Source organism: Anomaloglossus baeobatrachus, chromosome 4 (genome assembly GCF_048569485.1).
Source record: "Anomaloglossus baeobatrachus isolate aAnoBae1 chromosome 4, aAnoBae1.hap1, whole genome shotgun sequence".
Lineage (NCBI taxonomy): Eukaryota > Metazoa > Chordata > Amphibia > Anura > Aromobatidae > Anomaloglossus > Anomaloglossus baeobatrachus.
In genome coordinates this window covers 418,501,112-418,517,978 of record NC_134356.1, presented here as the reverse complement: position 1 = coordinate 418,517,978, position 16,867 = coordinate 418,501,112, and the positions used below count along the sequence as shown (strand labels likewise).

The following is a 16,867-nucleotide window of genomic DNA, read 5'->3' as shown; positions in this document are numbered from 1 at the left end:
AAAAGGGTAATAGGCTTATATCAAAGCTAAATCCAATGCTGCAACTAGTTTTTTCTGAGCCTGGTAGCCAACGTATCCAACTTGACACACCAATACTGGATCAAGTCCTGACAGTATATGTACAAGCCGTTTAGTCAGACAACTTCTGTTATGACTGAGCCTGAAAGGAGAAGAGATACACAGCTTCGTGGTATGTGAATGAATCTACTATAAGCCCCGTCACACGCAATGACGTATCTAACGATATATCGCCGGGGGTCACAGATTCTGTGACTCACATCTGTCATCGTTAGCGACGTCGTTGCGTGTGACACCAACGAGCGACCGTTAACTATGGAAAATACTCACCAAATCGTCCATCGTTGACACGTCGTTCATTTTAAAAAAATCATTGATTGTTGAGGTTGCAGGTTGTTCGTCGTTCTCGAGGCAGCACACATCGCTACGTGTGACACTGCGGGAATGACGAACTACAGCTTACCTGAGGCCGCCGGCAACGAGGAAGGAAGGGGGTGGGCGGGATGTTCCAGCCGCTCATCTCCTCCCCTCCGCTTCTATTAGGCGGCCGCTTATTGACGCCGCTGTAACGCCGCACGAACCGCCTCCTCAAAAAGGAGGCGGTTCGCCGGCCACAGCGACGTCGCTAGGCAGGTAAATCCGTGTGATGTCTCCGAATGATATTGTGCGCCACGGGCAGCAATTTGCCCGTGACGCACAAACGACGGGGGCGGGAACGCTCGCTAGCGATATCGCTGCGTGTGACGGGGCCTTTACTCTAGTAACAGGCATGTTGGCTAAGGATCCATTTTTAAAGGTTTACTTCTCACTTGTCCCCAGCAGTCCATATTCTTCTATATCTTATTGTTCTCCTACATCTAATGTTATGCATTATTTTTTGTTGACTTTTTGTCTTTTATACATATACTAGAAGGTGGCCCGATTCTACGCATCGGGTATTCTAGAATTTACGTATTGTGTAGTTCATGTATGATTTTTGTTATATATATAAATATATAGAGAGATGTTGTTGTGTGTAGTTACCAAGTGTTTGTGTAGGGCGCTGTACATGTTCTGGGTGTTGTCTGGGTGTGACGGGGGGTGAGAGCGGTGTTGTATGTGTGTTGCGTGTGTTGCGTTGTTTGTGGAGCGCTGTGTGTCTGTAGCGTTGTGTGTGTGTGTTGCGCGGTTTGTGTGTGTGTGGTGTGTTTTGGGGGGAGGTATGTTTTGTGCAATGTGTGTGTTGTGCGGTATGTGCGTATATTTGTGTGTGCCGCGGTGTTTGTGTGTTGCGTGTTGTGTGTGTACAGCGTTGTCTGTGTGTGTGGGTGTCTGTGTAGGGCAGTTGTTTGTGGTTCCCAGTGTGTGTGTGTGTGTGTGGTGTGTTGTGCAGTGCGCGCGCGTGTGTGTGTGTGTGTGTGTGTGTGCATCAGCCTCTCTTCTCTCAGCCTACCTCTCCCAGCCTCCCTTCTCCCAGCCTCCCTCAGCATCAGCCTCCCTCTCCCAGCCTCTCTAAGCATCAGCCTCCACCAGCATCAGCCTCTCTCCTTCCAGCCTCCCCCAGCATCAGCCTCCGACAGCATCAGCCTCCCTCTCCCAGCCTTCCCCAGGGTCAGCCTCTCTCCTCCCAGCCTTCGTCCTCCCAGCCTTCCCCAGCATCAGCTTTCCCCTCCCAGCCTCCCTCAGCATCAGCCTTCCCCAGCATCAGCCTCTCTCCTCCCAGCCTCAGCCTCTCTCCTTCCAGCCTCCCCCAGCATCAGCCTCTCTCCTTCCAGCTTCCCTCAGCATCAGCCTCCCCTTCCCAGCCTTCCCCAGGATCAGCCTCTCTCCTCCCAGCCTCCTTCCTCCCAGCCTCCCCCTCCCAGCCTCCCTCAGCATCAGCCTTCCGCTCCCAGTTTCCCCCAGCATCAGCCTCCCCATGCATCAGCCTCCACCAGCATCAGCCTCTCTCCTTCCAGCCTCCCCCAGCATCAGCCTCCCCTTCCCAGCCTTCCCCAGGATCAGCCTCTCTCCTCCCAGCCTCCTTCCTCCCAGCCTCCCTCAGCATCAGCCTTCCGCTCCCAGTCTCCCCCAGCATCAGCCTCCCCAAGCATCAGCCTCCACCAGCATCAGCCTCTCTCCTTCCAGCCTCCCCCAGCATCAGCCTCTCTCCTTCCAGCCTCCCTCAGCATCAGCCTCCCGTTCCCAGCCTTCCCCAGGATCAGCCTCTCTCCTCCCAGCCTCCTTCCTCCCAGCCTCCCTCAGCATCAGCCTTCCCCTCCCAGTCTCCCCCAGCATCAGCCTCCCCAAGCATCAGCCTCCACCAGCATTAGCCTCTCTCCTTCCAGCCTCCCCAAGCATCAGCCTCCACCAGCATCAGCCTCCCTCGTCCCAGCCTCCCCCTCCCAGCATCAGCCTCTCTCCTCCCAGCCTTCCCCATGATCAGCCTCTCTGCTCCCAGCCTCCTCCAGCACGCCGTGCTCCTCTGCCGACACTCACACACCCGATCGCATCCACTCACACACACCCGATCGCATCCACTCACACACACCCGATCGCATCCACTCACACACACCCGATCGCATCCACTCACACACACCCGATCGCATCCACTCACACACACCCGATCGCATACACTCACACACACAGACACTGACGATATCGCACATACGCGCTTATACTCACAACATCCGGGGATATCACATGCTTCTGGCCATGTGATCCTCCCGCAGGTCCTGGAAGCTCACAACAGCACAGTCCCGCCGCCGAGAAGCAAGCGATATCCCAGGATGTTGTGAGTATGTGGATGCGATGTGATGTGTGAGGTGTGTGTGATCTGATTTGTGTGTGTGTATGTGTGTGTGTGTGTATGTGTGTGTGCTGTTATGTGTGTGCTGTTATGTGTGTGCTGTTATGTGTGTGTGTATGTGTGTGCTGTTATGTGTGTGCTGTTATGTGTCTGTATTTTCCGCCGTTGCAGGACCTTGATGTGTGGATGCGATGTGATGTGTGTGTGAGGTGTGTGTGAGAGTGAGTGTGAGCCGGTGTACACTGGTAACTATGATACACATCGGGTAACTAAGGGACCTTAGTTACCCGATGTGTATAATGGTTACCAGCTTTCACGGCCTCCGTCAAGATGCCAGCATCGCAAGGTTATGTCTGGCGCTGCTGGGATCGTGACGGAGCCGGTGTAGAAGCAAGCGATATCCCAGCATGTTGTGAGTGTGTGGATGTGATGTGTGAGAGTGAGTGTGATCTGATGTGTGTGTGTACTCACCTGGGAGTCGCGGCTCCGTGTCAGTTGGGGCAGAGCGAGCGTGCATTGCGTGAGGGGGGCGGGGCCTGCAGAGAGCCGGGGCGAGAGGCCAATCCGTGTGGGGGGCGGGGCCATGGTGAGCCCAGCGGCCAATCAGCTTTGTGTCACCGTAAGGACACAATTTCAGAGCATGACAGACAGACAGACAGACAGACAGACAGACAGACAGAATAAGGCAATTATATATATAGATTGCGAATTTCCCTACAGTGTCCTGGATTATCTAGGTTATCTATGTATCCTTTTTTCCTTTAAGTGCCCACGCATGGAGATGAGATCATATCCAAGGACATCTTCCATTTATAGATATCTGGGCTGTTAGTAAGGACTAAAGAAAATAATTCCAAAGTACAGTAATTCTGAAATATGGCCATTGCTTATAATCGGGATGACTCCTTACAATAGCCAGTAACCATTACTCATCCATTGTTTTCACAATTCTGCCGATAGTGGTTACACCAAGCTTTATAAGGGCTTACAATTAATGGTGCCACCCTGGACCATAAAGGGTTATGTAAATGGATCACCCTCGTTAGGTAATTATTCTCTTTTTATGACCACAATGTATATAAGCTGTATTCATAGAAGATATATTTGATGACCAAATATTTAATGGGATTTCATTCTGAAAACATTAATGCCCTGATTCATTATTTGCTAATTTTTTTTTATTTATTTATTTTTGTCCTGTCTTTTTGCAAATTCAAAGATATTTATTTTCTGTCTCTTTAGCTATTTTGTGCTTTTTTTTTTTAGAACAAACAGTCAATTCCTTTCCATAAGAATTAATATGTTGTACCTTTGTCTTCAACTGGTCAAAAAAAAAGAGTCTGAATTTTTACCGAGTAGAGTACAATTATACCAAGATTTTGCGACATTTCAAAAGGTCAAAAATTATGAATTAGACTAAAAAATCTGAATAACCAAAGCCATCCCTGTAATGCAAAGGAAAAGAAAAGGCAAAATAAACTTAAAATAAATAAAATAATCTTAAGGTTCCAAATAAAATAAATTATTTTTACTCCAGGAAAAAAGTAAAAAAATTGATGATGAATCTGCCCCTAAGGTTCTTAAATGAAGCCCTGTATCTCTCACCTGCGGTACTCCGAGCCAGTCATCTGCTTGCTGCATTGCTTCCCTCGCATTCTCCACAGGCTGGTTAGGGTCCCACGCCTCCCAGTCTGGGCACAGACCTACATAAAGAAGGGGGCATTTTTAATCATCATGATACAGTTCTTATTATTGTGACTGTTATAATAAACTTGTAGAGTGATCTATGCACTTAGCAAACACCAGGCGATCTCTCCTACAAATCGATCATCATAGCCAACATGGTTTCCGGTTAAACCATTCTAAAATATCCATATGTGTGAATGGTCATCTAAGACCATTGACATGATAATTAAAAATAGGGATGTCCGCCTGATTGCGTTTTTTAGATGCGTTTTGAGTGCAAATTTGTCACAAAACCTGAAGGGAATCCTGATGCCAAGAAAAGTCCATGAGAATCTTGAAGTGTTATGCACACGATGCATACTTGTGACTTGAAGATTTGATAGAGAAAATAATCTGCATTTTTTGCAGCATTTTTTCACCCATTGACTTCAATGAAGTCAGTCAAAAACACTATAAAAATGCAAGTCTAAAAATTATTGTTGATTATGGAGTTTTTGCAGTTTTGCTTAAAAAAACACATGGGTGGTAACTAAAGGAAAATTAGGTAGATAAAGATAGATAGATGTGTGACGCCCCTGGACTATCAGGTCGTCACAGGGTACTGCACAAACTGCCCTTCCGTGCAGTATTCCACCTCTGTCTTGGTTCTGGGTGCCTAACTAAATAGTGTTGCCTCCAACAAGGCAGGGGAGGTGAGGAGTGTAGTCAGAGAGAGTGTGTGTAGTAGGAGAGAGGAAGTCGGGAGCGGTGGCTCCTGGAAGAGCTGTCTAGGTTGCAGACGGTGGCCTGGACCTAGAGGAGTCGGACCCCCGGTCGCAGGGGATTGTGGCAAGGTGCCTGGACTTGTCGAGGAAGACAGCCGGCAGCCCAGCACTGTCACCAGTCGGGGACTGAAGGCACAACGGGGTACACAGACCCTAGGTCGGGGAGTAGCTTCAGGCAACCCGACAATTCACCTGAGAAGAACGGAGCCTTTATGACCCGTTCCCACCCGCTCCAGAATCGGGGCACTAGCGCAACGAGGGGCATAGGACTTTTCAATCCAAAACGGTCCAGAAAATCCCAAGGGTGAGCCCTGAGAGCAAGCTCCCACACTTAGCCATAGTGGGGAGCGGGGCCTGGCTAGTTCCATACTACTGGGCCACCAAGTTGAAGTCAAACTTAGTGCCAGGAGGCAGGTCACGGATCACCAGGCAACACTATAGGGGACAGGACCCAGACGAGCTGCCCTCAGCGGCAGCGGTACTCAGAGAATTGGTTTACCCGGTTGTCAGCATCTGTTTATGAACTGAGTGAGTACGAGAGTGACCCCTTCATCCCACGGCACCCCTACACCGAGTCCCGGGGCATCCCCCTACCCGTGGAGGTTTACGACACCTTGCTGCCCCACTTCATCACCCACGGTACTACCAACGGCAGTGGCGGTACTCCCCAAATTACCGTATACCACGGATGGCGTCACTATATATCAACTCCCCTGAAAATACCCCCCTTACAGTTGAGTGGCCGCACGACCCCCGGGTCCGGAGACCCTCGAGCCACAGCGAACCCAGATCCGAGCAGCTTGGCTGCTTCCACGGGGGCGGCACAGATGGATAGATAAATAGATAGACAGACAGATGGATAGATAGATGATAGAGATAGATAGATAGATAGATATAGATAGATAGATAGATAGCAGGATAGATAGAGTAAATAGATAGAGTAGATAGATCTATCAGGAGGTTGTGCGATGATATATCTGCTGGTATCCATCTATGTCCTCTCTCTCTGTCTGTCTGTCTGTCTTTCAGTCTGTCTATTTATCTACCTATCTATCTATCTATCTATCTATCTATGCCTCTATCTATCTCTCCTTTTCTCTCTATATATCTATCTATCTATCCATCTATCTATCTATCTCTATTTATATCTTTCTCTATAAGCCTCAAATTGCATACACTTCTGTTTAAAAAAGCTAGAAAAATGCAAGTGAAAAAATGCATGCAAAACCGCAACGAAAACGCGTAAAAAAATGTGTTTTGTCCTCTGAGCTTCTACTGCCAAGAGATGCCGATATGGTGCAGAAATTTCTGCATCTGAACCCTCGATATGGACACATACCGTAACCCAAACGAAAAACAAACTGGTATGATACATTAGGAGAAACTTCCTAAACAACTTATGGAATTAATGTGTGATCTTTACAAACTAGATTTAAGCGGGCTTTACACGCTGCGACATCGCTAGCATCGGCTAGCAATGTTGAGCGCGATAGCACCCGCCCCCGTCGTACGTGCGATATTGTGTGATCGCTGCCGTAGAGAACATTATCGCTACGGCAGCGTCACACGCACATACCTGTGCAGCGACGTCGCTATGACCACCGAACAATACCTCCTTCAAGGGGGAGGTGCGTTCGGCGTCATAGCGACGTCACTGCGGCGTCACTAAGCGGCCGTCCAATAGAAGCGGAGGGGCGGAGATGGCCGGGACGTAATATTCCGCCCACCTCCTTCCTTCCGCATTGCCGGCGGAGACAGGTAAGGAGATGTTCGTCGCTCCTGCGGTGTCACTCATAGCGATGTGTGCTGCCGGAGGAACGACAAACAACATCGCTAATAAGCAAATAACGATTTTTTTGATTCAGGGCGACCTCTCCGTGGCGAACAATTTTGGCCACTTTTGCAATCGACTAAAGCGGGCTTTACACGCTACAATATATCTTACGATGTGTTGGCGGAGTCACGTCGTAAGTGACGCACATCTGACATCGTAAGTTATATTGTAACGTGTGACAGCTACGTGCGATTGCGATTGAATGTTAAAACGTTCATCGCACGCACGTCGTTTAATTCCTAAAAATTGAACGTGAGGTTGTTCAATGTTCCCGAGGTAGCACACAACGCAGTGTGTGACACCCTGGGAATGATGGACGTCCCGCCGGCAATGCGGAAGGAAGGAGGTGGGCTGGATGTTGCGACCCGCTCATCTCCACCCTTCCGCTTCTATTGGCCGGCTGCCGCGTGACATTGCTGTGACGCCGAACGTCCCTCCCACTCCAGGAAGTGGATGTTCGCCGCCCACATCGAGGTCGTATGGAAGGGTAAGTACGTGTGACGGGAAATAATTGTTTGTGCAACACGTTCAACAAATTGAACGTGCCGCACATGCGATGGGGGTGGGTACGATCGCATACGATATCGTATGTAAAATTGTAAGGTGTAAAGCAGGCTTAAGGTCGCTCGTACGTGTCACATGCTGCGATGTCATTAACATCGCCGGATGTGCGTCACAAATACCGTGACCCCTACGATAATACGTTAACGATATCGTAGCGTGTAAAGCCTGCTTTAGACTTGTCGTAAAATGGTGTGTTCATCACAAGCAAAGCAAAATACAGATTAGTGTGCAAATCATAAATGTGCGTGATGTAATAAATGAGGTATAAACGAGGTATCAATTGTTGCTGTAAGATATAGAATAATAAATAATGAGAACTATAAGGGCACCTGCAAATCATATAATAAGCTGGAGGGGAATGTGGAACCGAATTGTATCCATGTGACTCGTTTTATCCACTTTGTATCGGATTGTGTAAACCGCTGTATACTCTCTGCCTCTTGCCTTATATGAGATTGCACACGTCTGTCCTCCCTCCCTCTCTTTGGCAGGCGGACAGGCAGCTAAACTGGATAATGTTACAACTGCATTTCTCCCTTGTCATGGAAAGCAGACGGCAGTAGCATACGGTTACACCAAAAACTGTGCTATGGCTACACCAAAATGACCAGTTAACCTCCCCTGTCCACATCCTAAAGTGAAGCTTTATTAATAAAATAAAATTACAGGTTTCACCCACTGCGAAAGCTTTCACCTAGGCTCAGGTAACAAATCACCGGTATAAAATGTGTCTAAAGCGTAAAATTAATATTCATTCTAAAGCAAGATATATATATATATATATATATATATATATATATATATATATATATATATATATCATCAATGAATACAAATGGTTCCTATGGCCCATTTGAGAAGGTCAGTCCTTTTAAAGCCCCAGGGTAATTTGGGGCTGTGGTGAAGATTTTGCTTTGGGGTCCACAAGCTCCTAGTTGCCAATGTACATTCACTGGCGGAATTGATACCGATAAGGTCACTCGTTGCCTATGATGCCTGAGATACAGTTGTATCAGTATATGTATAGCTAAGACAAATACTGAAGGAAAGCAGGAGCACACATAGAACTGATTGTTATTCCCCGTTACAAACTATTCTGAGGGAGGAGATGTCCCAGGATATCTAGGAATATTTCTATGACTTAATACTTGGATGCAGATCACAAGGATCACGCTCAGCCGTGGGTTGGAGAGCGCTCTTTAAATTTTACTTGTTAACCTGTTTATTACCGACAGAATCTCATATATAGCCTCCCAGGGTTACACTACAGTAAATATCGGTAAAATCATCATCTTGATTGGTTTATAAGACATTATTAGACCGATATTACTTTGTGGTTTGTTTTAGCTTTAAAATTCACATTCATTTATATTGTTTATGGAATTAATATTGTATTTTTTATATATTTATATTATTTTAGCTTCAATAGATTTATTTATTTTATTATTCTTTATCTTCAGTACACAGCTAAAAATCACACTGGCAGCTAAATTTCTTTACTATTATTTTATTAAAACTAATTAGCATTATTAGTATTTACCAAACTTAATGGGATTTGTCCATTACTGGATAACCGGACCCCAATTAAAATAAAAACAGTCCATAATTGCCTACTGCAGCAGCACTATTCCAGCAATGTCGGCACAGCTGTGGTGACATGAGTTGTATCACATGCCTGCTGCAGTCAATCAGCTCTTTGGCTGCAGCTAATCAATACTCCGCTAGGGCAGATATCCACTCTGATGAAATATTAAAGGCTGTAGCTGATAACCGGAGTCTGTATGTGATACAACAAGTCATGTCACTGCCAGAAATAGCAGTGCCGAAATTGCGGGACCGGCGCCACTGTAGGAGGTGAGTGTACACTGTTTTTATTACATTGGGGACCTCAAATTATAAAGCTGGGGCAGTCCAGTAGAGGACAACCCCTTTAAGTTCAGTTTACCCACCTGGTGCGCAGTTATCCACCAGTGCACCCAAGGCCTTGCCATCCTGCCAGTCCCTGTGGAAGTTGGTGATAGGTAGCTGTGGTATCTTGTTCTGGATCCATCCCAAAAGTCTTTGCTTTGGTGTTTGCTTCTTGACATCTTCTTCATCCTCATCTTCCCACATAGGCATAGAGATAGAGTAGTGCAGAATGAGTGTCCAGATAAGACCCAGGATCAGCTTGAGGTTTCCATCCACAATTGCTTTAGAATCTACAAATAAAAGAAGAATGAAAAAATGTTCATTTTATTGCTCCTATGGAAAGCATTATAAGTAAATTTCAATATTAGGAATATATAGTAGTCCTTAAAAATGCTTTTATGTCACTTTATAACGGTACTAATATAATCAATATGTTAGATCAAGCACTAAACATAAGAGGATCTATATACACGAACATGTCATACATTTTATAAAATGGACCATTTTGTTCTGTACAGCATATTTCATAATCTTTATAGTGTAGAATAGAACAGATAAAAGAAGCTGCCATTGATTATTGTATTAAAATTTCTATATTTGTATTCTTGTATGGTTAATTTTAATATTTGTGAGGTTGTCCACTACTTTAGCATTGATGGCCTATCCTTAGGATAGGGCATCAATGTCTGATCAGTGGAGTCTCACACCTAGCACCCCCACCCCACCGATCAGCTGTCCTCAATACCGGTAGCAGCTGGAGGCTGGAAATGCTCAGTTCCGGAGTTGCTCTGCCTTTTGATAGCGGCCGGGTACTGCATATCCACCTACTATTCATTTAAATAGGCAAGTTTATAATATTTTCACTTTCATGTTCATTTTTAGTGCTCCACTCTCCTTTTTCCTGACTTCCTGCTTGCCGGTAACAGTTGTGCTTCCGATTGATCGAGAGTTTGGACGAGCGGCACTGAATCCTTGCTGGCCCAAATGATTCAGTAATGCTTCTTGGTTCAGAGAAGCGCTTACAAACGCTATAGAAAAGAGCTTGTAAGTGCTTCTTGCCCCCTCTGAAAGACTGCAGTGGTGGTCAACAACTTAGGAAACAAGCAGTAAATAAATGGAGAGAATTTTTAATAAGTAAATTGCAAAATTTTTTGTTTTTACAAGCACTTTGCAATTTTACCAGTTTGATGTAATAAGAATAACTCTATTAATATTGGTGGCACCTGCACAAATTAATATAGTAACAATGGGGATCACTTTATCACAGTGTACAGATACGCTGCATTGTGTAGATGCAAGGAACCATTTATTGTTGAAGACTATCAATTCATAAACAGATCTTATATTCTGTCACATTCCCTTTACATTGCAGAGTAGCACCAACTTGAGGCTTTAGCCAGAATTGTTCCTGTTTTTTTTCTAAAGCATTGTCCCCTTGACCAGGGTTCACAGCGTTTTGGACACAGCGTGTTTTTGCTGTATCCAAAACGCTGCATTGTACAGTGCAATCATAGTGGATGGGAGTTCTAGAAATCTCCTTCCCACTGTGCTTGTTTATCCTGCAGCGTAAACTGGACTGCGCTGCGGCTTCCCGAGCTGCATCATGTTCGCAGGGAGAACAGAGAGAAAGTCCGCAGTGGTCCGAACCCCGATTATGGGTAAGAGCCGCTGCGGTCTCTTGCGGGCAGCACTTGCAGCCCCACAAGAGAGGACATGCTGCGTCCAGGACACCGTATGTCTAGATTGTGGGCATGTACCCATAAAGGTTGATAAAATAAACTTTGCATGAATCGCGTGCACCGAACATTCTCAGTGATTATTCTGATCATTATTACACTGCTCCACCGTACACCCAAATAACTACACTACAAACAACTCCACTTACTTTGCTTCAATTTAATGTAAGCCAATATACTTTCCTTGGCTTTAATAAATAAGTAATGGCCGTAGCAATACTATATACTGTAATTCTGTCATTATGCTGCATTGCTGGACGATGATGGTGCTCCCACCAGGCTAATAGGAAATCCGCACAAATGCTTGCTCCACTTACAATGCCCACCACATTCACAGAACAAGGTTTTCATAATAAATATTTGTCGTCAGAAGATTGAAAAATTGTATAAACTAATAGACAAATATCTATAGTGTTCTCAAATCACCGAATATACATCCACCGATTGCTGTTTGCTGGCATTTTCAATGGCGCCTCGGTCCATTCTCATGTGACCACATTCGTAACATGCCAGATCACAAGGCATCTGCTGTGTGGAGCAGGAGTTACTTTCTCAGTGTAACACAATGAAACTCAAAACTTACAAGTCTCATAGACTTGTATTGTGAAAATCTAAAAATTGACCTCCGCTCCACACAGAAGACACTGTGTGATATGGCAAGTTACAATGTCGTCACACGGAGCACCGCTGAAAACGGCAGAGGATCCAACCAGTGAGAATATTAATAAACTCATTAGACATACACACCTAATTGCTACTAATGGGAGAATAAAATATTTCACCAAAATAGTCCTTTAAAACAACAAACAGATCAAAACTTGAGTACAGACTGTTTTTAGAATTGTGTGTGAATACACATGAAATGCAGATTTACACCTGTCTAACATAACTTAAATAACACTCCATTGGCAGAGTGCAATTGTTCCCTATGGGAATGTGACAATTAGTGATGAGCCATGGAAGTTCCGCTCTGACGGGTTCGGACGGACTTTAAATAAAAGTTCGGTTTGGCACCCAGACGTGACCTTGGATGCTGAACCCCATATAAGTCAAAGAGAAAACAAACTTCTGTGCTGAATATTGGCTGTAAAAGCATCGTAGTAAAGGCTAGGGGGCTGCAAAAGGAAGCAAAACTGTGGGTGACTACCCTGAAAACAAAGGCAGATAGGGAATAATTTAAAGAAAAAAAACGTGTGGTCCTCCCTGATTTTGATAACCAGTATGGGTAAAGCAGCAGCTGCGTACTGTAACCATCAGCTTTTTGCCTTTCAAAAAACTTTATTAGCCTGCAAACAGCACCCGAACACCTAACTTGGACATGGACTTTTTTTTAAAAGTCTGTGTTCTGGCCCAAGCCCTGGACACCTCATGTCTGATATGAACCCCAAACTTTACCTTTCGGGTTCACTCATCCCTAGAGACGATACTTTTTGGTGTACAAATGTGTTAGGCATACACAAGGAGTGATGACATAGAATTAGATTTCTAAGGACTTTTATTGTTAAATTAGCATGTTCCCATGTATGTTTGAATGTATCTCTGAACAATATCCATCATACATAGCTAACACATTTGATACATTCTAATGTATTAAAACATCTCTAGCACAACATGGGTATATTTGGGAGAAAGTAGTGTATAGATACATGCGGTGCACAAATTTATCACATTCACACTGAAAGGTAAAGGATTGTCTGTAGACAGCTGCCATAATAAAGGAATGCTGTTGTGACTCCAGATCTGCAGACTTTCATGTTCTCAGCTGTTTCCTGCTGGAGAATAAGGACCAACTGTTGTATTGGCTGGACCAAGTGGATGGCACCTGTCACTGAGCCAGCAATACCACGCCACCTGCCCTGGAGAAAAAAATCCAACTCATGTCACCCCATAGCCTTGCCTGCTCCTCAATTAGCAAAATGGACAAAAAATAAATAAATGGGAGAAAGTCATAAAGACTTGAGATACATGATCATGTAAGAGATAAATCCAATGGATAGCAACAGTAGAAACTAAACGTAAGTCTGGAACACCAAATGGAAGTCCACCAAGTAGTTATGACAAGCTATTGACTATACTCATGTTGGGCAGGGTGATCTTCTTAAGGAGCTCTACACAGTTGTGAGATACGTCACTTGTCACTAATGCTCTAATGATGGCTCTCAGATAATTTCTTTGTAGGCAACTTCACCTTTTACGCAGCTTCTACTCTCACAAGAAAATGACTACAGGTTGTGAATACATTTCGAGGTAGAAATCTGTCATTCAGTTGTTTGGCATAGTTATTGAAAAATGGCATACACCATATTTATAAAGCATTCTATAAGTGTCTCACCATTCTTAATGTGCAGATGTGGTTTATTTGACTTCTTTCGCAATGTTTGTGAAACAATGTCATTTCTATAGACCAACCACATTCTCATACATTCATGGTCTGTTTGGTGGTTTACTACATATCCATTAATGTGTGCCATTTTCTTTTATAATTGTGTAAATGTGCGACTTTACCAATACTTGTATCTTAGTTATCAATGGCATACAAATCATTCACATATCAGCAAAACTTAAAGAGATTATCCACGTCTTTAACGTTGATGGCGTATCCTTAGGATAGGTCATCAATGTCTGATTGGCTTGGGTCAGACACTCCTCATCCCCACCGACTAGCTGCTCTCGGTGTCGGCAGTGGCAACTTGTGGCTGGAAATGCTCAGTTCTGGGAACTGAACCATCATCTGTTAGTGACCGCTGCCGGGTACTGCAGATCTGCTCTATTGATTTGAATGGGAGTCGAATGTGCAGTACCGGGGGCTATTGGAAGACGGGCAGCTCCGAAACTGAGCATTTCCAGCCAAAGGCTGCCACCGGCATCGAGAACAGCTGATCGGCGAAGGTGTGGGGTGTCGGACCACGGTTGATCAGGCATTGATGACCTATGCTCTGGATAGGCCATCAATGTAAAAGTGGTGGACAACATCTTTAAATATAATGGACAGATCTCCTCATCTCTAAACCCTATATACTATTTCTGATGTACAAAGTGTTTTCTTAGAACAGATAATGCCGGAAATTCTTATTGTAACTGCTGCATGGATATTTATAACACTATGACAGTGCAGTCATTTCCAAGTGCTGAGTGATCTATTTACTGGAGAAACAGGTGACACAAAAGCAGTTATATACTGGGGCTAGAATGGCCTGCTGGGAGACAGACAACTGAGGACAGAGAAGTCAGGACAGAAGAAAAAGATGATGACAGTTTCTGAAAAGTAATAGATTTCCAAATATCAGGCACCTAATAAAACCTCCATGTGAAGCAGTAATCAGCATAGTTCTGTCTTGCATGTTTTGTCAGTAGCTCTCCAGGTTCCTGATCTTAGTGATAATTTTAGGAAGCAGGGTGATAATGTGTCTCTTGTGGTCAACCCCTTCCCCTTATACCACAATACACAAATATAAAAAGATTACAAGCAATCATTAACTTTTAAGGTCCCAATTCACTGACTATTGTCAGCCAAACTTGCTTGGCTGATAGTCAAATGTATATGGGGTCCTCCAACAGATGATTGTCAGGCGACTTAAGGATTCGACATGTCTGATTTCAAACTGCTGATCTCTTTTTGTCCTCGAAGAGATAAACCACCCCAAGAGATGTCTGACAGCAGCTCTCTCATAAAGAGCACAGGAGCGCTTGGGAGAGCGAACACTTCAGGCTACAGGAGAGATGGCCAAGACAGCTGAGCGGACCAACCATTGCACAGTTGACAGATCTCTTTCGGGTATGGGTGCTTCAAAGCTGAGATATGGAAGTACTGGTATGGTATTTGCTTAATAACACATAATCACAAGATCCTGCAAGTCTAGGGTTATTTGCTTGGTTGATAAGCATCTGATGAGTTGCTTCTTAAGGCCCCATCACACTAAGCAACATCGCTAGCAACATTGCTGCTAACGAACAACTTTTGTGACGTAGCAGCGATGTTGCTAGTGATGTCGCTGTGTGTGACATCCAGCAACAACCTGGCCCCTGCTGTGAGGTCGCCGGTTGTTGCTGAATGTCCTGGGCCATTTTTTAGTTGTTGCTGTCCCGCTGTGAAGCGCACATCGCTGTGTGTGACAGCGACAGAGCAACAACTGACTGTGCAGGCAGCAGGAGCCGGCTTCTGCGGAGGCTGGTAACCACAGTAAACAGCGGGTAACCAAGAAGCCCTGTCCTTGGTTACCCGATATTTACCTTTGTTACCAGCCTCCGCCGCTCTCACTGTCAGTGCCGGCTCCTGCTCTGTGCACATGTAGCTGCAGGACACATCGGGTTAATTAACCCGATGTGTGCTGTAGCTAGGAGAGCAGGGAGCCAGTGCTAAGCATTGTGCGCTGCTCCCTGCTCTCTGCACATTTAGCTGCAGTACACATTGGGTAATTAACCCGATGTGTGCTGTAACTAGGAGAGCAGGGAGCCAGCGCTCAGTGTGCGCTGCTCCCTGCTCTCTGCACGTGTAGCTCCGTGCGCTGGTAACCAAGGTAAACATCTTCCACGCGGCGCTGGGGGCTGGTCACTGGTTGCTGGTGAGCTCACCAGCAACCCGTGTAGTGACGCTCCAGCGATCCCTGCCAGGTCAGGTTGCTGGTGGGATCGCTGGAGCGTCGCAGTGTGACATCTCACCAGCAACCTCCTAGCAACTTACCAGCGATCCCTATCCTTGTTGGGATCGCTGGTAAGTTGCTTAGTGTGACTGGACCTTTAAGGTCCTGTCACACACAATGAGATCGCTAACGAGATCGTTGCTGCGTCACCGTTTCTGTGACGCATTAACGATCTTGCCAGCGATCTCGTTATGTGTGACACCTACCAGCGATCAGGCCCCTACTGTGAGATCGCTAGTCGTTGCTGAAGGGTCCAGACCATTTTCTTTAAAGGTGATGTCCTGCTGGGCAGGACACATCGCTGTGTTTGACACCTAACAATGACCTCCTATACAGGTCGCTCATCGTTATACAGGTCGCTCATCGTTATACAGGTCGCTCATCGTTATACAGGTCGCTCATCGTTACTGCATCGTTGGTAAGGTCTGAGTGTGTGACATCTCATCAGCGACCTCCCAGCGACTTACCAGCGATCCTTATCAGGTCACATCATTTTCGGGATCACTGGTAAGTCGTTAAATGTTACAATGTTACATGTTAGAAAACAAGGAGCTTCAGCAAAGCACACATCGGCTCTGGGGTAGAGTGAAGTAAGGAACAAAAGGGCAGACTGTATCTTTTATGGGGTCTGACCCTGGTTGTTCCCATTTGCTATGTGACACCTGTTGCAGGAGTCAAACCGTATTGCTATAAAACCTGCGGGCGAGTAAAGTCCAAGGGTAACTGTCATGGGTGGGAAATGCTATCCCCTTCTCTTTGGGTGTAAAAACCTGACACCCAAATAGAGGGCTTGATTTGGTTATTTGAAAAAAACAGAACGGAGCCAGCTTACCGTACAGAAACGTCCAGTAGATATACTGCTATTTCATGAGAAGGCTCTGCATCGGATTGAATGGCAGGAGCTCTTGCCAACACTCAATATGAAGAGGAAGGACAAAATCCAGTGAGCT

General features: G+C 45.4%; 1 protein-coding gene across 4 annotated transcripts in view; it reads right to left on the bottom strand.

Annotated features, from left to right (window-relative positions):
- The window catches only part of FLNC (filamin C), a 74,961-nt gene that overhangs the window by 39,240 nt on the left and 18,854 nt on the right, over window positions 1-16,867 (bottom strand). For all 4 annotated transcript variants that reach the window (XM_075345383.1, XM_075345384.1, XM_075345385.1 and 1 more), the window contains exons 2-3: window positions 9,583-9,831; window positions 4,391-4,488 (exon numbers count right to left, since the gene is read on the bottom strand). In XM_075345383.1, coding sequence (XP_075201498.1) covers window positions 4,391-4,488; window positions 9,583-9,831 — 347 coding nt within the window. The remainder of the gene's footprint in view (window positions 1-4,390; window positions 4,489-9,582; window positions 9,832-16,867) is intronic.